The 27469-nt window shown below is 38.0% G+C and overlaps 1 protein-coding gene across 6 annotated transcripts in view; it reads right to left on the reverse strand.

The window, feature by feature from the left end:
- LOC126419247 (PDZ and LIM domain protein 3) overlaps nucleotides 1-27469 on the reverse strand; it is a 445696-nt gene that overhangs the window by 14228 nt on the left and 403999 nt on the right. For 3 of the 6 annotated variants that reach the window (XM_050086402.1, XM_050086400.1, XM_050086399.1), the window contains 3 exons: nucleotides 26273-26361; nucleotides 24390-24443; nucleotides 16727-16895 (listed from right to left, as the gene is read on the reverse strand). In XM_050086402.1, the coding sequence (XP_049942359.1) occupies nucleotides 16727-16895; nucleotides 24390-24443; nucleotides 26273-26361 (312 nt within the window). The other 3 variants (XM_050086403.1, XM_050086401.1, XM_050086404.1) reach the window with 2 other exon arrangements.

Raw genomic sequence — 27469 nt, forward strand, 5'->3', positions numbered from 1 at the left:
AAAACCACTCATAAATATATTTTTTTAAAACATGACAGTGGGTAGCTACAGCACTCCACTTTGAAATCACTTGGCATAAACTGTACTACACCTTCCCAAGAGTGATTGCGGCACATAGGTATGGTGTTTCAATTTGCACGTGAATCAAAGATTCACAGACTACAGTCATAATTGTGCTGAGTGCATACCAAGAACACATTTTTGCTACCAGATGGCATTGAAAAATGTATAGTGGCACCAAGGCACATCAATTAATGTACACTTATTATACTGTGTGTCTGACGTTTGTGAATCAACTTATTATAAAAGAAATATTTTCTTTATACAATTGGTAATGATGACTTTACAATGTTAAGAGGCCACACAAAATATTTGTTTAAATTCAGGAGTATTACAGGGTGCCACTCATCATCAAAAGCCACAATCAATCACAGCCGTGAGATATAACAAGCAAAATAAGATTAAAGTCTAAAATAGCAGTACAAACATCTGCCACAAATTTAAATACAGCAAGTAAGATGGGGGAAGGGGAATACAATATTTTTGTTAAAATTAGGACAGCCCATCTGTCAGACTCAAATCTGGTACCAGAAAGTATCCAATATGCACTAATGTGCCCCATCAAATAGAAGAACCATTTTCTGCCAGTGAACACAACCAGTTACTTTATCAAGCATAGGTTAGACTAAAATGTTGCTTATACTAAAATATTTCCAATGTTTCATAAAAAACTGGTTGTGCTCATTAGCAAAAAATGGTTCTTCTATTTGATGTAAGTGTAGTAGTGCATGTTGGGTACTTTCTGATACCAGATTTGAGTCTGACAGATGGACTGTCTTAATTTTTACAAAAATATTGCATTCCCCTTCCCCTGTCTTACTCCCTGTATTTAAAATTGTGGCATGTTTATATTGCTCTTTTATATTTAAATTTTTGCCACTTGTCATATCACACAGTTATTGTGATTTTAGCTTTCGATATGTGTGACACCATGCAATACTCCCAAATTTAAACAAATATTTTGTGCAACATTTTATCATTGTAAAATTATCATTACGATTTGTATAAAGAAAACATTTCTTTTATAAGTTATCATTGTAAAATTATCATTACCATTTGTATGAAGAAAATATTTATTTTATAATAAGTTGGTTTACAACTATTAGCCACATGATGTGATAAATGTACATTAGTTGATGTGCCTTGGCACCACTACACATTTGGTAATTCCACCTGGTGACAAAAATGTCATCTTGATCTGCACTCAGCAGAACTGTGACTGTAGTCAGTAAATGTTTGTGTCACTCACAATTTTAAACTCATATGGATCTGCAGCAATTGCTCCTGAGTAGGTATAGTACAGTTTATTCCAGGTGATGTCAATTAAAGTAGAGTGCTGTAGCTATCCATTACCACGTTTTATAAAATATTTTTGTATCAGATTTTTTGTAGATGTTTGATAATGGATACATTCTGAAACACATTCCTTACCTGATGTTTGAAATTTACCATTGTGATCAGTCAGCCTGAATGCAGAACTACTGATTATTACAATAATAGTCACCTGCCTCCTGCATGACTTTGTCACATTTATATTAATTTTACTGTTATTCATTTGTGTGTTATGGTCTTAATTGAAAGCTCTTCTTCAAGAAGTGTTTCTTGTCCTTGAAGGCTACTTACTACTAACGGAAACATTAAGAACTAAAATACAATAATTATTCATTTTCTTTACGGTGTCCAGTGTTATATTTAACTGTATAGACATCATATAAATTTTTATCATTAAAGATATGAATATAACAGAGGGAAACATTCCACGTGGGAAAAATATATCTAAAAACAAAGATGGTGTGACTTACCAAACAAAAGCGCTGGCAGGTCGATAGAAACACAAACAAACACAAACATACACACAAAATTCAAGCTTTCGCAACCAACGGTTTTTGTTTACCTCTGTCCTATCCAAAGGCCTCACCTTCAGCCCCACTCCCAGATTCAACCAAACAACCCTCGTCAAAGATTTACTGTCCTACACTCGTACTCTCTGCTGGAAATATCACTTTGCCACGAAGAAAAATGATCCTAATCCTACTCCTAATGATCCAACTCCCCAAGACACTATCCAAATTGAACCCTGCCTGGAACAGTTCCGTCCTCCATCACAGAGGGACCCACCTCCTCTTCCTCAAAATCACCCTCTCAAAACCTTCCAGGAATTTCTGACTTCCAGCCTTGCCTCTCAATCCTTCTTAAAAAACCTTAATCCTACTCCCAACATCACCACTGCTGAAGCCCAAGCTATCTGTGGTCTGAAGGCTGACCGATCCATTGTCATTCTTCCGGCGGACAAGGGTTCCACGACCGTGGTACTTGATTGTCGGGAGTATGTGGCTGAGGGACTGCGTCAGCTTTCAGACAACACCACATACAAAGTTTGCCAAGGTAATCCCATTCCTGATGACCAGGCGGAGCTTCAAGGAATCCTCAGAACCTTAGACCCCCTACAAAACCTTTCACCTGACTCCATCAACCTCCTGACCCCACCAACACCCCGCACCCCTACCTTCTACCTTCTTCCTAAAATTCACAAACCCAATCATCCCAACCGCCCCATTGTAGCTGGTTACCAAGCCCCCACAGAACGTATCTCTGCCTACGTAGATCAACACCTTCAACCCATTACATGCAGTCTCCCATCCTTCATCAAAGACACCAACCACTTTCTCAGACGCCTGGAATCCTTACCCAATCTGTTACCCCCGGAAACCATCCTTGTAACCATTGATGCCACTTCCTTATACACAACTATTCCGCACGTCCAGGGCCTCGCTGCGATGGAGCACTTCCTTTCATGCCGATCACCTGCCACCCTACCTAAAACCTCTTTACTCATTACCTTAGCCAGCTTCATCCTGACCCACAACTTCTTCACTTTTGATGGCCAGACATACCAACAATTAAAGGGAACAGCCATGGGTACCAGGATGGCCCCCTCGTACGCCAACCTATTCATGGGTCACTTAGAGGAAGCCTTCTTGGTTACCCAGACCTGCCAACCCCAAGTTTGGTACAGATTTATTGATGACATCTTCATGATCTGGACTCACAGTGAAGAAGAACTCCAGAATTTCCTCTCCAACCTCAACTCCTTTGGTTCCATCAGATTCACCTGGTCCTACTCCAAATCCCATGCCACTTTCCTTGACGTTGACCTCCATCTGTCCAATGGCCAGCTTCACACGTCCGTCCACATCAAACCCACCAACAAGCAACAGTACCTCCATTATGACAGCTGCCACCCATTCCACATCAAACGGTCCCTTCCCTACAGCCTAGGTCTTCGTGGCAAACGAATCTGCTCCAGTCCGGAATCCCTGAACCATTACACCAACAACCTGAAAACAGCTTTCGCATCCCGCAACTACCCTCCCGACCTGGTACAGAAGCAAATAACCAGAGCCACTTCCTCATCCCCTCAAACCCAGAACCTCCCACAGAAGAACCACAAAAGTGCCCCACTTGTGACGGGATACTTTCCGGGACTGGATCAGACTCTGAATGTGGCTCTCCAGCAGGGATACGACTTCCTCAAATCCTGCTCTGAAATGAGATCCATCCTTCATGAAATCCTCCCCACTCCACCAAGAGTGTGTTTCCGCTGCCCACCTAACCTTCGTAACCTCTTAGTTCATCTCCATGAAATCCCCAAACCATCTTCCCTACCCTCTGGCTCCTACTCTTGTAACCGCCCCCGGTGTAAAACTGTCCCATGCACCCTCCCACCACCACCTACTCCAGTCCTGTAACCTGGAAGGTGTACACGATCAAAGGCAGAGCCACGTGTGAAAGCACCCACGTGATTTACCAACTGACCTGCCTACACTGTGAAGCTTTCTATGTGGGAATGACCAGCAACAAACTGTCCATTCGCATGAATGGACACAGGCAGACAGTGTTCGTTGGTAATGAGGATCACCCTGTGGCTAAACATGCCTTGGTGCACGGCCAGCACATCTTGGCACAGTGTTACACCGTCCGGGTTATCTGGATACTTCCCACTAACACCAACTTGTCAGAACTCCGGAGATGGGAACTTGCCCTTCAGTATATCCTCTCTTCTCGTTATCCGCCAGGCCTCAACCTCTGCTAATTTCAAGTTGCTGCTGCTCATACCTCACCTGTCTTTAAACAACATCTTTGCCTCTTTACTTCCGCCTCGACTGACATCTCTGCCCAAACTCTTTGCCTTTACAAATGTCTGCTTGTGTCTGTGCATGTGCGGATGGATATATATGTGTGTGTGTGTGTGTGTGTGTGTGTGTGTGTGTGTGTGTGTGTGTGTATACCTGTCCTTTTTTCCCCCCTAAGGTAAGTCTTTCTGCTCCCGGGATTGGAATGACTCCTTACCCTCTCCCTTAAAACCCACATCCTTTCGTCTTTCCCTCTCCTTCCCTCTTTCCTGATGAAGCAACCATTGGTTGCGAAAGCTTGAATTTTGTGTGTATGTTTGTGTTTGTTTGTGTGTCTATCGACCTGCCAGCACTTTTGTTTGGTAAGTCACATCATCTTTGTTTTTAGATATATTTATCATTAAAGAGTTATTTTGGCCACATCTGAATAGACGAGGACTGTTCAATAAAGAATGATCATAATTTTTTATGGTCATAATTTCTCACACTAAAGTTTAATCTTATGATATTCTGTTAGCTTAATGTGCAATAAACACGCCATAGTAATTTCATTGTGGGAACTCCTTGTTTCCGCCTGTGAGAAGCAGGCAAGGTCAGACATGCTCAGTATTGCCTACTACTGCAATGGAGGTAAGACGCGAGGAACAATATGTGGCTTTGAAATTCTACTTTTGCCTCAACAAATCTTCAGCTGAGGCCTATACAATGTTACAGGAGGCCAACAGAGAGATTGATCTTCCCTACAGCACAGCTCAAAGGTGATTTAAAATGTTTAAAAAGGGGAGACAATCAATTTCAAACAAAGGTGGACCCAATGCTCCAGTTACTGCTCTTACGGAAGAAAACATCAACAGTGCTGCTGTCATTGTGAGAGAGAATTGACGAATTACCTTGATGTTACTTTCTGAAATACTGAACATTTCATTGGGTGCCACCCACACATTTGTGACAGAAAAATTACACGACACATGTCTGTGCGCGATGGGTTCCAAGATTGTTTATTCCCGAACAAAAGGACATTTGCTTTCTGGTCTGTATGCCATTTAAGTTGATGTCAGAGGAAAATCTGGAGTTTCTTTCAAATGTAATCAATGCTGATGAAACTTGACTTCATCATTTTGATCCTGAGAATAAACGATAATTCTTTATTGAACAGCGCTTGTAAATGCTGGTTTTACACTCTTAACATAGGAAGCTGTCATTTCTTTGATTTGTTGGTTATTCTGGTGTATAAAATATGTTCTATAAACATCAAATACAGCTACACATTAGTTACAAAAATTGTGTTGCCATGCAACTTAATACTCTGATTGCATTAACAATAGCAGACATAAGCTATAGCAAATAATGGTGGTACATAAAAGCAGATTTCCTCTAAGTCTACAATCATTTCAAGAACAGAGGAAGGTATACCTTCAAAATTAATTCTGGACCAGAGCAGTTGATCAAACTATCCTCGAGCTACACAACTTAATTTTATTTGTCAAGCTGTAGGTACATGTAAAATAAGTAACACATAAATTTTTGCTATCTTGAAAGTTGTTGGCAGTGATATTGGACAGCCTGGCACTTAAAAAGTGTGTGTGAGATATACAGTACAGGTTGAATAGCTGCTGTATGTCCCTACTGTTTTGTTAATGGTAAAAAAATATTGCATTCAGTCACTGCAGTGTTATTTTATGTTGGTTCAACATTATTCAGAAAATAATCTCAACTGTATTGACCCATTGTTACTGCTTTCTTCGTGACATTCATTGCCACAAAAGTTTGATATAATTTTTGAAGATATTGACACAGTCTGTAAAAGATATTAAAATAATCTGTAAAAAAACAAACAGTTCCCATATTATAGTGAGGAAAAACCTTTTTTTAGTATTTGTCATTTTATTTCATCCTCTCTCTTCAGTGCCCTAAGAAACACAATTCATTTAGCATGTAAATGAATAAAACCAAACTATTGTCACAACAACAAAATGGAAAAGATAGATTGCTTCTAATCAGCATGGAGGAGGCATTAAGCTGCAGACATGCACAATGTAAAAGAAAAAGAATACAAGAAATATTTAAGCTTTTAGGCAAAGTCATTCCTGAGAAGTAGAACTCGCACAACCACTTGCTCGCTCTCTCTCTCTCTCTCTCTCTCTCTCTCTCTCTCTCTCTCCCCCCCCCCCCCCCTCCCTCCCTCTCCCCCTCCCTCCACCCCCCTCAAACAAACAAACAAACACACACACACACACACACACACACACACACACACACACACACACACACAGCTGCTTCTCCAAGTGGTTGGGTCTTGGCACCCAGAGACAGTAGCCTTATGAGTCGCTGTTGCATAAATGTGTGAGAACTCTACTTCTGAGAAGCACTTTATATGAAAGCTTAAGTATTTCTGGTATTCTTTTGCTTTTGTGTTGTGCCTGTCTGAACTCAACACCTTCTCTATGTGCTGAGTAGCAGCCTATCCTTTCCTTATTGCTGTTATTCCATCCTAGACAAACTACTGTTATCTAATAGAAGAGTTTTCATGTAATTTATTTATATCCTATACACTTAGAATTGAGAACAAAAATATATGCACTGTGTCACCGCAGAAGATGAGGTTGGAGCAAATATTAGGAATACTAAGTTAATCAACAGGGAGTTATAGCAATGACCACCAGTTATTACTTCTTATCATAAGGAATATTACGGTGAAAAACATGAATATGGTACTGAGTATGAATAGCACTCATAAACCACAGATGTGCCTGGAAACCCAAACAAAAATATCTAAATGTCACTTGGAGGTGATAAATCATTACGTAGATGTGAGATGGAAATACTAGAAGTAGTCTGCCACTGACTTAAGGATTCTTTGGCGGGCACTGCAAACAATGTTACCTATAAAACAAGTAGCAGGAGAGAGAGAGAGAGAGAGAGAGAGAGAGAGTGAAATGAAACTCTCACAGTGGCACTCCATTGCTTCCATATGTGAATGCAGCAATGTTATTAACCATCTGCACTACCTTTATTATGAAATTTTCTGTTTGGGTTCACAACTAAACAACTGTCTAGGGGTGTTTGAATGACCATCACTAAAATGTTGATAGCCAGAAATTCAACCACCCAGTTCTTGAATTCGGTGCATACCTGTGTGGCTACTCAAGCTATTTCAGAGTTCTCTGAGAATTCCAGGTTGATGATGTCATAAGAAGATCCTAATATGTTAAAGAGGTTGGGAAGTACCTCAGATTACAATAACTATTTTTGCCATCTACTTCCCTTGTGGCTAAGATATACTGGCCAATAAACAGTAGTTTAAATGCATTTTTAAACATAAAAAATTTATATAGAATAATATTCATTTAATTAACACAACGTATAAAGCTCAATAAAAATTAAGTTACAGTGCTGGGTTAAAAATGTAGAATTTCTGAGATTTTTTGAAATTCCCTGGGATTTCCTTGATTTTTCCATATAAAATGTAATTCCCTGAAAATTCCACATTTTCCAGAAAAACTGTCATCCTGATAACACAACACAGTCAGTGACAACAGCTACTATAGTACCTGTGCCACTTGTATCCTCCCCATCACCAGGTCCAATGTTAGATGTAGATGAGAATCATCCCTCCCGCATTTTCTCTGGTCCCCCTGGCCTAAACCTCCAGTATTCTTCTTCCCACTTGCTTACTGTCACCCTTATTTTCCCTCTCCTCTCACTTTACACACCACACTATCATTTTCTATGCCACTACTCCTCTGTTGAAGTTGTCATTTCCCCACCCCCCTCATTCTCTCTCTCTCTCTCTCTCTCTCTCTCTCCACACACACTAAAATGAAATGTATGTGTTGGTGTCACCGATATCTCACATCGCGAGGCTCCAGGTAGTCATCACCACAGACACTGTTACCAGTGCAATCAACCACAATGTGGCCGAGAGCCACATCTGTGAAGCAAGTTTGCAATGCTACCATAGCCGGCTTCTATTTGTGTCTGGCCTCAGAGCTCTATGCTCAGTCTGTGTTCAGATGCCAGTCTTTTACCATGGAGTTACTGGAGTGTGTCAAGTATCAATGGATACAGTGCTGTTCATGTAGTCTATGTAGAGTTTCTCTACCTAATTACTGTATTGTACTGCCAGTGAACTGGACACTGAGTTGTATGTTAATAACGGATGTACACTTATTGCTGTACTAAGCACAGGTCAAATCTGCTATACAAGTGAAGTGTTTGTCTTCATTAATAGTATGTTTAGAATTGTGTCACCACTATTTATTGCTTTAGGACTGAGTGTTCCTATCCTTTAGGTCTGAAACAACAATGGTGATGAGTTGCTTCAGACCCTATGGTTCCCTGTTCTTCTGCTAACATTTGATGACATTTGGGTTACTGTGTCTGTATTCTCTTTTTGAATAAACATGTCTGTTCCATCCCTGGAACTTTTTCTGACACAAGCTGTTCAGTTACGGGGGCACCAGATTCAACTATTACTGCAGAGCATCATGCAACTAACACAGGTACTATCTTTGACAGTCGTACCACAACAAGCTACTTCTGCACCCAAGTTTCAAGAATTTGTCGGCCAGAAAAAATACCATGCACTGCTTAAGATGCACTTCTCTGAATTCTACAACAAGATTTGCAATACGATGCTCATTTTATTGCTAATGAGAGTGCCAAAGTATTTCATTTGTGTCTTATATTATTTCTGCACACTAGTCTGGAGGGCAATGATTAAGAGTCATTAAGGGAGTGACTAGATGCTCACATTGAATCTCAGATGCAAGTTGCAGCTGCCAGTTACAAGTTCTTTCCATTAAAAAAGCAATGTGATCAAACAAACGAATGAAAAGTGGGTAACCAAATTATTGGGTGTTATCAGACATTTTAAATTCAAGTTTTCTCACAGACTGTCATATGGTGACGCTATGCTCCATGATGCTTTTACACAAAATATATCTGATGCATACACATGCACCACAATTTTGAGGTTACCTAATCCTTCTCTGGAATTTGACTCTCCGTTATAGATTCACAGGACATTTTGGATGTGATAGAAACTGACTCACAAGCTCTTGCCACTCCGGTAGTTAAAAAGTGCACAATGTAATCAGTCCACTCATCAATCATATAAAAACAATAGTAAGTCATGCTGTGTGCACACTACTTTTCAGTCTAATGCTAAGAAGTCATCCCCACAGTGCTTCAGTGTGCATGACCATCAACAGTATCCATTTTCTTGTGCCAAGTGGGGCCACATTCACACTGTGCATTTACAACAGTGTTGTGCCAGGCAACAGTCAGATTCCTTACTTTTGAATACATCGTGGGAGCAGACAGTGACCAATGTTATTACTAATAGTTACTATTAAAATCAGTCTTGATCACAAATTTATTTATTCTGGTAACCAGTTTTGACCACACTGCTGGTAAATCACTGCAGTGATTTACCACCAGAAGGAGGCTCCTGCTCATACAGTATTTTGGTCTGAAGATGACCACAGGCGTGATCGAAACCGGTTACGAGAATAAATAAATTTGTGATCAAGACTGAGTTTAATAGTAACTAACAGTCAGATTCCTGTTCACAGCTTTCTTCAATGGAAGTTAATGCTGTTTCCACTGAGCCTGTACACATGACACCATCATGGCTCGACCTCCATCAAACAAAAGTGTTCAGTACTGATTCATTGACAGTTGAACAAACTATGTGTACATTTATGAGTGCCTCAGCCTACAGTGAAAATGCAGTTAGATACAGGTGCTTCTGTTACATTACTGAATAAAAATATTTATGAATTGTTAGGAAGCCCATGGTTACAGCAGCCTCATGCCCCGCTGTCAGCATATAATTGAAATCATATTCGTGTATCCGGCATTTGTAGTGTGCTGGCTACGTTCTGCAATGTAACCAGAACTTTGTCTTTTCATGTACTGTGCTCCTGGGACAGCCCACATCTTTTTGTCTTGATTCTTTTGATTTGTTTGATCTTGCTCTTGAAGATAACGTTTTGCAAGTGAATGCTACAAGTGCCTCAAGACAGTGTCAATGAACTGTGCAATAGGTATAGTGTATTATTTCAAGAAGGGCTAGGGGAAGCTTAGAATTTTGAGGCTCATATAAGACTTAAGGAAAATGCTCAGTCAAGCTTTCATATTGCTGGTCCTGTTCAACATACATTTGTGATCATTCAACCTGTTTCTGCAAATCAGTGGGCATCCTCCCTGGTTGTTCTAAAAAAGCCTTCAGGCAGATTACAGCTTTGTGTCAATTTCAAATCTACAGTTAATTCTGTGACATTGGTAGACTCATTACCCCTGCCTCAGCCCTATGAACTCATGGAAAAATTGAGACAGGGCCATTTCTTTTCAAAAATAGACTTACAAGAAGCATATTTGCAGGTGCCGCTATTTGAGCAGTCAAAACAATACACACTTGGTGATATTCCAATGTCAATGCCTAACATTCAGCAGTGTATCAGCTCCCACCATTTTGAAGTGGTTTTTGGAACACTTAACAGCAACAGTCCGTTTGTCTTCTAACTACCTGGATGATATTGTGGTTTCTGGTCACAAACCAGTTGGACATTTGTACAACTTAGAGTGTCCATTCAAAGTGCTTTCAGAAGTGGGCCTCAAGTATAACAAGACAAAGCGTTCATTTTTTTTTACACAGAAATTGAATATTTGGTCATGTCATTCATTAGTGCCCAATGTATTCAGACAGCACAGTTAAATTTTTTGCCAATCAAAGATTTGCCAGCATCTTGTAACGTTAAGGAGCTGCAGGTGATGATGGGCAAAACTCACATATTTTATCAACTCTATCCCTAATGCATCACTGACTGCTGCTCTGTTGAGTCAGCCACGTTGGAAAGGTGTTCCATTTGTGTGGTTCAAGGAATGTTGGCAATCTTCTCAGCATCTTAAGGATATGGTTTGCAGTGATCTCTGTCTTATTCATTTCAACCCACATAAGCCAGTTGTTCTGCAGTGGATACATTGTCCTACAAGATTGGAGTGATGTTCTTTCACAGGATAGGTTCTATTGATACACCCATTGCCTTTGATTTAAAATCTTTGAACAAAACATAGTGCAACTGTAATCAGATGGAAAAAGAGGCACTTGTCATTATTTATGGAATTAGCAAATTTCGTTCGTACTTGTATGGGTGATACTTTTGTCTTATTATAGACCACAGGCTGCTCTGTTTCACCCCTTCTGCCATGTACAGCACTAAAGTTGCAATGGTATGCTCTACTGTTTTCCAATTACCAATAAGAGCTTCTGTACAAGCCCACAGCTCAGCATTTCAATGCTGAGTTTGTTGCCTTAGTTACCAGTGAGTATCAGTTCCACATTTGATTCATCCGGGGATTCTTGTTTTCACATAGGGGCTCAGGATTTGAATAAACTTCATGAGTTTCCTGTCAGCTACTGATGAACTGCATATAAAACTGCATCTGGCCCAGCTCTTTGTGTGATTCTGCAGCGTGTCTGCAATGGATGGCCTTGAGTCTAAAGGAAATACACCACCCCCCTGGTGTGTCGTTATCTTGTGCACAGGCTTACTATTTCTGTGCACGTGGACATTCTCCTCCTCCACACAAAAATGATGATGCACGAGTAATAGTCCGTGAGTCCCTCTAGTTTCTGCAATTGCTCCACCAGGGTCACTGGGAAGCAATGTGTGCCAAGCAATTAGCTCATTGACACTATACGTGATTGGGTATTGACACTTAAAGCAGATGACCACCCTCTGTGTAGCATGTGTGGAGCATCAGTCCATTCATCTGCAATATTTTTTTAATTGGTCACAACAATGGGACCATGGCAATGTCTTCATATTGATTTTGTTGAACTCTTTTGGAATATCATGCAATGACATCTAGGACATCATGACAGCACCATCTCGCCTCCAGTCCAGCGGAGAATCTGAATGTTCTGGAGCACTTTTAAGACATAAGTGGACAAGCTGTGCTCCTCTCACACACAATATTAGGCCTTCAAGAAGTTTCTCCTGTCCTATCGCTCCTTGCTATGAGATAGCAATCACTGGTGAAGCAAGTTACCAGTGGAGCTCCTGAATGTTCGTTGACATTGCATACTTCTACATTTTCTTCATCTACCACAGAAGCCCTATGTTCCACCATACCTCAAAAAGTTTCAACCACAGAAAACTGTTTTTCTGGGTGTTCAGTAAGGGTCGGTAGTGGGGAAAAAAGTGTTACTACTGATGTGTTAGGCAGATCTTTGTATACTGTCCAGGGCCTGAAAGGGCTGCATCATTGTCGAATACTGCAATTTCTTTGTCTGCAGTTCCAGTGCTCCACAGGGGTCAGCAGCTGTAGCAATCTTCTCGATGTCCTCACTCAACATGGTTGACGCTTTTGGTTGATGCACTCATGGAAATCAGTGTGGAGCAGCTTCCTCCACCACTGCCACCAATCCACAGCCCGAGGTGATGTCCAGCAAGGGTTCATGTCCAGCTGCCTCAGAGGGTCCAGCTGCCATCTTGGATGGCCCTTCAATAGTATCCACATCTTTGTATGTAGATGTGCACCCTGTGGCTGTATTTTTGGCTGGTGTTCCTGGCCACTTTCAAGGTGGATACTGGGCTGCAGAAAGGGACCAGCCATTGACCTTTGTCAAAGAATCTGTCCCCTCAAGCAATATCTGTATCCAGACCTTACCCCTGTTGTCATTCCTTGCCTCAGCAGTACATGATGACAGTGTGAAGGTTTGTGGGAGAGGAATGTTGTGTCATCGATATCTTGCATTGTGAGGCTCAAGGTTGGCACCACCACAGGCTCTATAAGAGGCATAGCAGGCAGCTGGTGTGGTCAACCACGATGTGGCCAAGGGCCGTACCTACAAGGAAACTTTGCTGCAGTGCTGCAACCTGTTGCTGTTTATGTTGAACATCAGATCTCTACTTTCAGTCTGCACTTGGCAGTTAGTTTTTTTTCACAGAGCCACTTGAATGTGTTGACACATCAGTGTTCAAAGTACTGTCCTTGTAGTCTACATAGAGAGTCTCTGCCTAATTACTGTACTGTACTGCCAGTGAATTGAATGCTGCATTTTGTGTTAATAGTACATTTATGATCATTGGTGTACCATTCCGTTTGTGGGCCAAATCTGTTATACAAGTTAAGTGTTTGTCTTCATTAATAGTTTGTTTAGAATTGTGCCATCATTCTTTGTTGTTTTATGGCTGAACAGCCCTACTCTCTAGATATGACACAACACTAAATATGTTATGAAATGTGTAATAAGATTTAAATGATGCATAATAAACACACTGATTATAACATACAACAAATTAACAAAGCAGTTTTTATTTTTGACAAAATCAGCAGCTTTGTTTATTCATTTGTCAAAACATAGTTAAAATATTTACTGTTTGAATAGTTATCATTTCAAATTTAAAGACTATCCCTGCATCACAGTTTGAATTTCCTCATTGGAGAGATAATGAGTTTGACATTGAAAACACTGCACTCATGGTCTGGAGGAGGAGGGAATCAAATCTGTGTCTAGTCATGCAGATACAGTTTTTTTTGGTTTGATAATGGTTCTTTTAATAATGTCATGGGAAAGTCGCTTCTCCACTATTTGTTTAACTGAGATTGTGTCCTAAGATCTTAATAACAATCAGGGTATAATTTTTTGTGCCTTTTGTATAATGATATTCTTACTTCAAAAGTTGTTATTTCAAAGGCATGTGACAATTGCATAGCACATTTAGGACATGTAGAGAGAATCCTCATACCTTCTGTGTTGACTGTCAAATGGGTTTCTTCAGTACATGCACTGTGGAAGCTTGGCACCACCTCCAGAATTCCTAATTTCTTTGGCCAGTGAATGCTAAAGGCTTTACTCATTTTTAATATTTCAGAGTACAGATATGTTTTGCTATGTGGTTGGGTGGTAGTAGCAAATCTTATCTAAGTGTCTACATTTGTGCAAATAATTGAGATAGACTCATGAATGATGCCTATTCAAATTTATAGTGTGAGCAATGGTGGCTTGTTTTGAGTCAACCCTCACTGCTTGCATACCTTTGGTTTGCTGGTGCATCATGTGGCTAGGTTGCACTCCAGGATCAGGAGGTAAGCTAAGCAAGGGAGAGGTGGCGTGGCAGCACTGAAGCTGGTGCACTGAACTTGGGTGTTTTGTGCACCGGTGGTAGCTCCACAGCCTGTGGGGGCTGGCAGCATTTTTACAGTGGTCACTACCCTGATGGTTGTGCTGTATTTTGCTTGTACATAGGCTGATGGGTGGAACTGATTTTTGGTGCTTTCTGTTTGTCCACTGTAGATGTATTTGTGGAGAACGACGCTGGTCTTTTGGAAATAAAGGCATTACTGTTATGAACTCTGGATCCAAGTATTGTAATTGCTTCCTTCTGGATTTGTATTGGCAGCATGGCTGAGAGCTGGTTTGAGATTGTATTTTAAATGACAGCCTTCACCTGCTTTGGCTCCAGCTATGTGTAATGTGACATTGTTTTAGTTTGCAAGTGAGTAATTTGTTTGTACTGAAAATTGATGGAAGTCATGGTGTGTTGTAGTATTGCCCACATCGTGGACTGCTAAGTTTGAAGTGTGGTTACATCACTGGGTCTATATGACCTATTATTTACTCATGGGCCCACTGCTGGAACTGTGGTAAACTGTAAGCTATTGAAGCTTAATTAGCTTATTGCAAAATTATTGATAACCATTAATTATTCTTGTATTTTTGATCCAGCTAATTTTCTTAAAGGGTTGCTAGCTGTTCTTAGTGGGCTGGTTCTCCCTGGTAAATGAATTTGATTTTTTTCTTTTTTTAAGAAGTTATATGCTGAGCCTCAGCTAACTGATGGACCTCAATTTTAATATTATTAATTAGACTGACACTACATAGTCTTGAGATTATTAAAGCAAATTCTGGATTAACTGGTGCTTAAAATCAACCTTCTTTTAACTGATTAATTGTTTAATTAAATTCTTGTTTTCTGAAAGGTTATGATAAATATATATTTGTGTTTAAAATTAAATGGTATATACTGTTGAACAACCTTGGGTCAAGTCCTTCCATGTGAGTGTTTTCCCAGAAATTCTTTGGGGTGTAATTTGGCCATTTCATAGTGATTTAATAAATATTTAGAGAAAAATCTCAATGGTGGGTCTAGCCTTAAAAATCTCTCTCTCCCTCTCTTGTTTTTCTATATGTAACTCCTGTATTTAGCAGAAGAGAAACAAAAGATCACACAGCAACTAATAGCCTCTCATAATTATTAGCTCACACACTCTGATGTTATGATGTACTCTTCCACATGAAATTCCTAATGTTGCCACAATGTTGCTTGTTTTTGGTAATAATTTCTCAAGCTTTTTAAGTCATGAAAACTTATTGTCTCTGGGAATGACAATCATCTTCAATGACCTAAGATGATATGAAATAGCTTTACTGAATTGCAATTTGTACAGTTGGTGTTAACTGTTATTGAAATTGTTTAGGCTTTCATGATCACTTCCTTGTATGCTGCCTACTGGTGTTGTTCTCAGGATCTCCAGCTGACTGTTATTTAACTCTCTTCAGTGGCTAAGATGGACTCTTCATTAATAATAGTTGACTAGAATTGAGCCTGCAGTCAGAGATTATATTTAACCATAGTGACACTGCCTAAGGGGCTTTCTCTGAGTGATGCTGTTATAGTTTCCAGATGGCTTCTTGCAACAGAAGCCATTTAACATTCTGAATTGCATCATTGCAGTGAACTTCCATTGTAGGTAACCTGTTGGAAATGGTGCCAATATACAATTCCACTGAGGCTACATACACTCTCTGTCCATAATCTCAATTTCATCCTGCTATCACTTGTGGAAGCTACATGTTTAAAAAATGCAACCCATTCACAATCCCAAAACATCAGCAACATTGTTAAATCATTATTGATGAAAAATTCAGGAGATAATGTGAGGTACACATCAACAGGCAGTATATCAATTTTCAGGGGCTACAACATTGTGCCTACAAAATGAATGACTGTTCACAGTTCCAACTCAGATTTTGTTTGTAGCTGATGACATATTTATTGTTTAAAGGACTTATATTTCAATTGGCAGAGCAAATATTTTCTTAGAGCTTTGTAATAAAAGTAAATCTTTCTTGTCAGAAATAGTACTCAGAATGTTCCATTAAGTTTCGGGTGTGCAGCCACAAGAAATCTCCTTCTTCTTCTGATTATTTCGGCTGTATAACGTTCAGCCATCTTGCAGCTTACTCTGAAGATGGCTGAACGTTGTACAGCCGAAATATTGGAAGAAGGAGGAGATTTCTTGTGGCTGCACAACCGAAACTTAATGGAACAGTCTTTGCACCACCAAAAGCTGAAGATTCACATCAAGTACTCAGAATGTTTCATTTATGGACCATTAGCTCGTAGCATTTATTTGTTCTGGACTTGTTCTTGTATTAAAACAAGCAGCCACATTTCTAATACTATTGAACTGTCTTAGCTAGTACTGTACTCTAGAAATTTGCTTGTGGTACCCACCTTCACCCATGCTGGCTTTTCAGGAACTGCATTGGGCCTGTTTGTGGGGTTGAAGACCTTGGGCGTCACAGGTACTGTCACTTCTTGCAAATGTCCTCCCAGTTCCTCTTCTTGCAGCGCCTTGAATGTCTCGGACTGTGATGGGTCATATTTGACTGTCTTCTTCATGCTGCATGTGTTGTGTTATATTTTATGGTGTTGTTCATTTATGAGGGACAACTCATTATTATGTGTGTTCATTATTGTACAAGAATTTTTTGTGTTGTTTGATATGAGTTGGGTAAGGTGTGATATGCCATTAATGGATAGTATGTGTAAATATTAAAAAAAGAAATGGGATAAGAAAATGGTTTAAGCATTATTTGCAAGATTTGTGTACAAATACATGTAGTTTATTGCAAAATTGGAGGTGACATAAGTTTAAAATATTATGCAATTTAAAGAGAGTCAGTGCAAAAAAGTTTGCATTTTAATCAAAGTGATTAAAGTTAAGTATTATTGGTGCATTACTCATATTATGTAAAAAAAAAGATGTATCCATTGGTGGCCACACAGTGTTAATTTATCATGTTTGAGGATGTTAGAGTTGTTGTTATGTTGAAAGTTTTATTGTTGCCAAGGAGGCCGGGCAAGTGTGTTTTGTTGTTGTTGTTGTTGTTGTTGTTGTATTTGTATTTTTTGTTTTAGGAAAGAAAGGTCAATAAAAATACTATGATTAGAGATGCAGTAGCAGTTCTATACAGAAATGATTATATTGACAATGTAATTAATGTGCCAGCACTTCTAAAATTACAGATCCAGTTTTACACTTTATGCATTCAATAAATATACTTGAATCTCACCAAGAAATAACTTAGATACTTATGACTATTGTAGAGGAAAGTGGAGGAAAGTGAAGCAGACTCACTCATATAGAAGATGAAGCTGTAATACATTTTTGAAGTAACACAGCAAATTTTACGACTTTACCAGTTTTTATTCGATCAAAACACAGGCAGTGTAAAGCATTCAGTACTTTTTCTGACATGGTAGAGCATCAATATATGTATCCTAATACTATAAAAATATTCCGATTTTTAAATGCTAATGGGAAACCATCTGCTCATCACACACAAAATGTTCTTCAACATTATAGTAGAATAGGGTCTATCTACAACAGATGTGTTCTATAAAATTTCAAGAGAACTGTCAGATGTCTGTAATTTGCTGGTATGACATTTTGGTATATTCTGCCCATCTCCAGATAAATACTGATGAGCAGTACACTAATCTTCCATATTTAAGATCCTGCCGGCACATACGTGGTGTCCTAGTTGGCATTGCGCATGCATTGCCAGAGTGAACGCACTTCTGCTGTAAGTCTGTGAATGGCTCTGTGTGCCTTCCATGAAGGCTAGCCTCTTAGATATCAAAATGAATGTCTTCGCGTGGTAAGATTTCAGGATGATGATGGTTATGCAGAGCATGGAGTTTTTCTATAATCGGGTCCCATGCAGAATTTAATTGGAAACCACTGTCTTGATTCATAAGGGAATCAGACAATCATATTTCAACTGATCCATTGATGATTGTGCTACAAAATTTTGACATATGGGCCACAATTTTTGTTTCATTATATTTTATCAAATGACCAGTCGAATTACAGTGTTCAGTGTGATAGTGGACTTATTTGCTGGGAGAAGGCAAGTATGCTGCTAATGTTCTACAATGAGATATGCACTGTACACATCGTTTACCCTGTACAAGATTTGCCGCATTCATGTGAAATCCTGTAAGCACCTGCTTGTGATGTTCTGTAATGTTATCCTGCGATGTGTGCATTCTTTGCCCTATATAAGATTTTCTGCATTCACATGAAATCCTGTAAACACCTACTTGTGAGTGTGACAAATCTTATATAGAGAAAATGACATGCAAATTGCAGGATGGCATTATAGAAAATCACTGTCACACTTGCCTTCTCCAAGAAAATAAATCCACTACACTGAATACTGTATTTCCACTGGTCATCTGATGAAGTATAATGAAACTAAAAACATTGCCCATATGTCAAACTTTTAGGACTCAATCATCAATGAATCAGTGGAATTATGACTGTCTTATGAATTGAGATGGCGGTTTCCACTTAAATTCTGCATGGGAATCAATTACAGAAAAACTTCGTTTTTTGCATAATAAGCATCATCCTGTGACCTTACGAAGCTAAGACAATTATTTTGATATCAAAGAGGCAAGCTTTCACCATGGAGGGCACACAGAGCAGCGCATAGACATAAAGCAGAAACACCTGTATTCAAGCAACACATGCACAGTGATATCCATCTGACCACAACCTTAGCCTTTTGACACCTTCAGCTTCATATCTGATGAACCACTTCTCTTTCAGTTCAGAGTCATTTCAAATCTAAGATAACTACAATGTAAGGAAGACATTCAGAAAATGATGTTTCAGTCTGTAAGCCTTATACTGTAACTTGACAATGAGATGAAAAAACTCCACTACTTCTTTTTGGTCTCTTGGTGAGATACAGCAGTCCATAAACACTGCAAGATGGCACAAGCTGTCTTTACACAACAGTCTTCTTGTGATGTTTTGAAGCCTTCTATCTTTACTTTCTAAATGTCTTTCATGTAGGATGATTACAAGATTATACTACCATTTTTTTACATACACACAAGAATAACTTAACAAATACATTTGACCCAAGACACAAATAAAAAAGCAATTTTGAAAGTAAGTCTCAGATTCATATTATAATCAGGAGAAGCTTTGTACTTTGCTACTGCTAGTTTTTTTTACTAAAATAGACAGTACACAAATCCTGGCTTATTTCAGTAGCTATTGATAAGCCAGTGTGCTACCTGCTATTATGGTTACCAGTGTTAAAACTATGCACCATGAAACATGCAGACTAAAAATGCGACAGTGAAAGATACTACTCTACTGTACAACTATTCTTTTTTTTTTGAGAGAGAGAAGTTTCATGCCTGACATCCCTGTATGTTATTACTGAGTACCGAACATGGACTGAGAAAGTAGATGTATATACAAGTTATTGGTGTTCAACATGTCAACCATGCTAGTGTTGTTTTTAGTTATGATTTGAGACCTATATACTTCATTGAATAATCACAAAAGTAATCCAATGAGTAATTTTAAATGTCCAAATCCTCATTAAAAAATTATTTGTTGAAAGGTCTTTTCCCATCACACATCCGCACCTAATTTATACGGTGCTCCTCCTGAACTCCCCCTGCAGTGATGTTTAATATATTTGAGTGACTTGAAGCTGGTGTAGATTATAAGAAAATTACAAAATGGACACTATTTTCCTAATTCAGTATGCCTTGTCTGTGGAAGTTTATAAGGCAGTAGTTGATAAAATCATTTCTTTTCTTTCTCTTTGTTGCCACATTTCTTTCGAAGGAAATTGTAAATACTGAATATAGAAGGTGACTAAGGGCAAAGTGGACTTTTTTGAAACAATAAAATAACCTTATTGTTATATTTTATATTCACATAATGCAAATTTTTCGAATCACTTCAACTAATTTACCTCCCCTGTTTACAAATAAAACAGTGTGTTGTTGTGCCTATCTGCAACTCAGCATCTCTGCTATATGATGAGTGGAAACTTTCCTTTTCATAATATTGTTACATTCCATCCTGGATTTTCCATTGGTTGGCAGTCATTTAAACGGTCGATAAATTTCTGTAACTTGCAGTGGCTTCAGACCATGAATAAATATTATGAAATTTTGTGTCACGGTAATATAATATTTGGTTAAGATGTGATAGTATTTCACATCTCAGATCTGTATTTTGATATCAATTGTTACTTAAATTCACGACATAAAAACTAGCTTCTCTCCCCATTCATATAGTCACAAGAGTTGAGCATACAACAGAATGAATATGAATGCTTTCTCTTCATTTTTGTGTCATTTCTTGCACGTATTTAATCAGATCTATTTAAAAAATTAACTGTGCTATTACAAACAGTATTCCTTAGTAGTATGTCTGGAACTTAGTCCAATATTATTACTTGAATCAGCTGAAAGAAAATTCTAAAGAGTTCTGAAAAAGTTTTCTTTTGGTCGAACATAACTTATACCCATAATTTGTATTATATTACATTTGATTTGATTTGATTTGATTATTGAATAAGAATTTCAATGAAGAAATGTATGTTTGTTCTTATCTAATAGGTGACTTTGGCATAAGCATATACAAAGAAAATTGCTACAGCTTATTTGTTTGGTGCATTATAATCCTAGATTAATCTGAAATGCAGCAAGATACAAAGACTGACAGATGATCCAATGAATTATTTTAAAAGTTCTCACCAATATCATTTTGAAACTAAAAGCATCAGCATCATTCCACAATTTTCATTCACACAAGACTGTATGCATGGGAGTCACAATTAGTAACTAGGAACCTAGAAGTAGTGAAATGAGAAATTAAATGGCGAAAAACATAGTGGAAAATTTCTATACATTCACAGAGACAGTGACTGTTATGGGAATCTACTCGTCCCAGTGAAGTTTGTAGGAAACATGCAAATAGCATTCACTTCTCCCTACAAATACATTGTCATATTACATGAGGTAAACACAATACAGAAGTGGCACAGTGCCTCTTGTCTGTCAGCTACAGCTACATACACTACAATTTCCATTACGATAATGAGCAGTGTCACACAATCTAAGTTAATGGTTCACAACAAGTTTAACAATAGATATTAAAGCAACATCTACAATGAAAATTTACTTGGGGCTCAGATACTTGGCAAGAGAAAATATATCTCAGTCTTGAAGTACCAAATGATCTATGTTAAACTATGAACAAAATGGGAAAAGCCTGAACTGTAGATACAGAGACAGAAACATTAAATCAAAATGAAGTGGAGATAGGAATGAAGACAAGGTGCCAGACAAAAAGGAAATGATTAACATATAAAAACCAGGCAACAGAAATATTTAAGGAGTAAAGTAATAACCCATCAAATAGTTGAGGCACTGAATTGTTCCAAAGCAAGGAACCAGACTGAGCACCCTGCCACCTTTAAGATGAACCCTCTTTTGGAGCTTGACCAGTCAAGAAGCAATACCAGCCCCCCCCCCCCCCCTCTCTCTCTCTCTCTCTCTCTCTCTCTCTCTCTCTCTCTCTCTCTCTCTCTCTCTCTCTTGCTCTCTCTCGTGTGTGTGTGTGTGTGTGTGTGTGTGTGTGTGTTTTCAGAAACTATTGGTGAGTTGTTATCTTTACTCCTTCAATATCTATATATCATTGAGGAGCAAGAAAATAATTTTGTGGTACTCAAAGAAAGCTGAGTAGTTGGAGAGAAAGACAAGTGCAGATGACACACACAACAAAAAGTGAAAAGGGGGGGAGGGGGAGAGAGAGAGAGAGAGAGAGAGAGAGAGAGAGAGAGAGAGAGAGAGAGAGAGGGGGGGGGGGGAGAAAGAAATGTGAAATAGAAATAAACAGTTACGTGACAGAATAGCAAGCAGAACTTATTCTCTAGCATGGGCTCATTATGATGCATGATCAAAAGTATAAGATTATCTACTATGGAAAAGAAATGTAACACAAATGTAACATACAATAAAATTGCACAAGAGAGTAGACTGAATTACTCTACAATGGTCATGGTGAACTGACTGGGTAGAACGCGTATACAAGTCAGTGTGAGATATTTCAAATCATTACAGTGTTATGCCATCAGTTGCTTCTGATGTTAGTGTTAAGTGGAAATTTTGAACCCGATGAGTCTGACATCACATTTGAATGAGATGCGGCAATTTAAATTTGGTCGTCTACAGTGCCCATAAGACAAATTCCAGAATGATAGGTGGCACCTCATATGGTTAATGAAATGAGCTGCAATAATAAATTACTGTTTCTATGTAGTATTCTGGTGGAAGTGTGTGAGCCTATAGAATTTCATAGTGGCTTGTGAAATTAAAATGTTGTATAAATGTTACAATGTTAGCTTATTTCTTTTGAGAAGCCATGACAGTGTTACAAAGATGTTGTTATCATTCACTTGCTAACTAACATGAAAGGCCATGATATGGATCACATACACAACATTCATTATATTGCACTGCTTTAGGAGAAAATGGTTTCGTGACACTATCATATTGGTAACAGATTAATAAGAATGCTGATTTCTATCTGAATGAAAATTTATAGAATTTTGAAGGAATGAAGATTTTCAAAATGCTAGTCTCATCGTGCATTGATAACAGCATTCATTGCAGCACTGTAAAAATTGTTTGTCATTTCCAAGGCAGTGGTTTGCTATATTATTCACAATTATAATTGAAAGAGTGAAACCCACCCCTATGAAGTGAAGGCTGACACCTCCTCCAACAACTGGCTAATGTTCTGTCTTTGTCTGTAGGCATTTTGTCTTTATTTCTTGCCATCTTGTTACTATGCACTCAGATTTCTGAAGCCATCCGTCTTTCCACCCTTCTCTTGTTTCTTTTAATATCTGTGTTCATCTCTCTCTTTCTTTTTCTCTCTCTCTTTATTTTGTTTCGGTCTGGCAAATGTTTGTTGCAATTTGTTATTATTTCCTTTTAAATTCGTTACAGCCTCAGTTACATTCAATTATCATTCATTATCAAAAGTAATAAATATTACTTTTGTTTTATACTAGCAACTTAGTTTACAGTTTCTTGTATGTTTTATGTGTTTCATTGGGCTCTCATAGCAGATGGCATTGGGTTTCTGAGAATCTTTTTGTTATGAAGACATCTTCCCTGTAGATGTATATAGCCAATGAATAATGTACATAAGTGTTTACTAGTCAACTGTCTGCTTTACTTTCATACCTATGAAGTAAACTGTTCCTGTCACAATTTAATTCATTTGTATAGTACAGTGACAATGACACAAAATAGCAGAGAGTTTCCTCCATCTTACCAAATGTTAGTAAAAGGAGAGTGAGGAGGGGAATAGCTGATCAGAGAATGAAAACCAATTACAGAAAAGACAACATGTCACTTACTGGTACTAGATTGAAAGGAAGACAGAAATAAATAAATACAGTATACAGAAAGCTGAGCACTACACTGATTCAAACTACCAAGCTCTTCCTTCCATCTCCAGAAACTTGTGATACTTTCTGCCATGTCTCAAAGGAATCCATGTCTAACTACCTCATTGTTGATGGAATTAAACCCTAACATAATTTCCTGTCTTACTTACCAAGACTTCAAATGAGATTGTTATATCTTGAAAGCCAAAGATGATTATAACTGACCTTCTGAAGTGGTTCTTAGAATTGTCATTCATGTCTGACATTGTAACTGGCATGTTTCTTAACTTGCCAGTTAGCAAAGTTGGAAGAAAGTTTAAAACTGAACAGTCACAGAATTCTAAGTACTGTGCTAGGCAGCAACACATTTCGACAAGCGACCATGCCATTAGTGTAGACAACTGTGTGACATCTCCCACAGAGGATGCAGTTTAATTCATCAGCTATTAATATTAAGAGATGCAGTTTTGTTATTAACCTGAGCATGTATTCTAGGCAAAAAATGTGAAGAATATATAAAAATAGGCCTGCTAGCAAAAAATAAAGCAGTGACTGTGAAAAGAGACATTTATCTGCAGCCAGTAGAAAAGATGATTCCATTTCCTACTTGCCTCACAGGTACTTGATTTCGCCGATCCAGCGTGGGAGCTCTTACTATGGATTTCCTGAGAGTTTGTAAATGAAAACGGGGAACACATTAACACTCATGACTTTGACTTGCAGCACACTATGTTTACAATGAATGGGATTTTATAATTCGTTATTTGAAATTATTTTTGCATGAGCATCTCAAAAGAGGGCAAACTTGGACTGATGTTTTACATATAATTCCACACACAATAATATCAGTAAGTACTACTGCAGTGAACGGTCAGAAAAAATTATCCTGGACACACATAAGCTCATATCAAAATTTAAACTATACATAAACATAATTAATACAACTAAATCTATCACTAGAATCTTACAGTAACTATACAACAATAATTTGGTTCATACAAACAATCGATAAAGAAAGTAATGTTTTTTCAGACAGAATACATCTTTTACTAAACCAGATAGGACAACAGAAGCAATTGTAATGGCTATTGTGTGCAAACAAATCTGTAGCTCCTATGTCTCACACTTCCATAAATCTATCAGTGCCTAGTTATGGTGGGTCTTTGTTCTGCAATAAAGATCCACCACAACTAGGCAATTTGTTTGCACAAGAGTGTCTCATTAGGAAGGAATTTAGCTCACATTACAGAGAGATTTCAATAAATTACTTGCTAAACATCAATTATTTTTTATAGTTACAATCTGAAAGCTAACTGTATTAAAATGAAGTGATATTTTAATTCTTTCTGTGAGTAAAATGCAGAAGTATTAGGAACAGCCAAATGAAAAAGACCTGTCTCTAAGGATGGTGAGTTGCTTTTTTGTTGAAGTCTGTAGGTCAAGAGCAGAACCACAGTCAAACCTGATTACTTATGTTCTAGTCCACTTCAAAAATACATCTATGTATATCTGTCTTTCGTGTTGGCTATTATGTGAAAATCCTGCAGTGCAAAGTCTGACCAACAGAGCAGATGTTGGAATGTTTCCCATTTTATATCTATTAAGTATATTCCTCATGGGTGCCAAAATGTGAGTGCAGGCATTATCATGGTGAAGGTTTATGCCATTTAATAGAATTCCAGGATGTTGACTGCACAGCATGGCTCAGTTCATACTGCTTACATTTATGGCAATGGGCACTGGTTCTGGCCCCTTGCTCCAGAGAACTGATTTTGGTTCTTCATTAGAAGAAGTCTGAGCACAACATTTTATGTAATGCAGAGATTCAATGATGAATTTCTTCTTCTACAGCACCATCAGTGAATCATTCTTTTCTCTTTAGCTTGGCTCATCTGGATGTTTGATTCAGAAGAAATACATTGATTATGAACTTCACTTTGGATAAAACTAACAATTTTCTGGCACTGAATTCTGACTGCTCTCATGGATTCCTGTGCATGCCAATATTGACAATAAATTCTATTTTTACCATCCTCTGAGAGACCTGAGATTGTTTCACTGCCACCAATTTAGAGATAAAGATTCATATGCAGAAGATCCATCTTCAATACTTGAGAACATCTAATGTATTCAGATTTTAAAAGGTTTACCTTAGAAATTACAGATAAATACCAACACACTGTGTTGAGAGTATTCACTCTAGTACTTGTTTCAGACAATGAATGCATTTTAGCTAGTGGTAAAATAACATATAATACCAATGGCATCATGAATTTTCTTTCTTACTTCCAGTGTGATACAGAAAATAATCTACTGAAGTATGACAGGGAGTTTTTTCTTTCTTCTTTCATGGGGATCATAGCTGTCAACCAGTGTCAGAAATAAGAAATGTCTCAGTTTTCTTTTGTTTAAGACCACATCTTTGCAGTGATATCAATTAAAATCAGTACATAGAGTGTGAGTGATTTATGCATAGCTCTTACATAATACTTACGGTGTTACTCCAGTTTGTTTCTGAATAGTCTCAGCTATGTTCTGGTCAGAATACAAGCCAATTGGAGAGTTGAACTGTTTGTGCACAACCTGAAAAATAGTCAGTGTTCAAGAAACAGCACTCTGTTGCTGGTATCAGAGACCAAAAAACATCAATATTAAGAGTTGCTGAACCGTTGTTGTGTATATGCAGTGTTTCAGAAAAGTTTTGATCTTCATAACATAAACTGTTGAATTTAAAATCAGTGTAGCTGCCTCTCGTCTTAGTTAATCAAACCACTAACGTGTCAAATATGAATCAAGAATACTTTGATAGAGTAACAGATTTCAGAATATGTCGAAACAATCTGTTTTTTTTTTCTATGTATATATATTCACACCACACCACAGCAGAGCACACCACAGCACACTGCACAACACACAAACATTTTAATCATTAGCCAGTGATTAACTTGAATATTGTTTATTTCTATAAACACACAAACAACTCTGAACTCTGGTCAGGAAATGCAGGATGTTATATTATAATTAAGTAGTATCTTAGATGTGGTATCATGGATTAAAACAAGAACTAAATGTGAAATGGACATTGTCCATACAACATATGCTTTCTGAGACAATCATTTGTTCATTAGACAGTGTGTCATTAATATTCTAGGCAGCCAATCAGTACTATGCCATCTAAAATGCCCCAAATGAAAGAGAAAAGATCTAACATTGTGCTGATACATTCATTTACCTTTCACATTACTGCAGAATCTGTGCCACAAGCATTCTTCTTTCATTTTACTGAACACTTACTCTGTTCACTATATTACAAATCAAATACTCAAACTGATTCTTAATCATGTGTAAACTTGGTTTTTCTAGCTGCATCGTTTGATGCTGCACGCATGACAGAAAATTACTAATACAATACTTTTTCATAGATCAGTAAATAAACTTTATGTTTCAAGTGTGCAGTCTCTCCTAAGACAATACTATTGTTCACGTGTCAAGAATATTACAACATAAATTCTCTCTACATATTGTAATCCTGTAGGATGGTAGTTCATTAAGGTATACACCATCTAAGAAGAACTGCTCTTAAATCAGAAAGAGTTTGTTGTGGTATCCACTTGGGACCTATTTTTCTTGTTTTGACATGTAATCATATGTTAAAATATTACCCATTTTCAGATTAGCTCTCCATGTGTTT

Source organism: Schistocerca serialis, chromosome 9 (assembly GCF_023864345.2).
Source record: "Schistocerca serialis cubense isolate TAMUIC-IGC-003099 chromosome 9, iqSchSeri2.2, whole genome shotgun sequence".
Lineage (NCBI taxonomy): Eukaryota > Metazoa > Arthropoda > Insecta > Orthoptera > Acrididae > Schistocerca > Schistocerca serialis.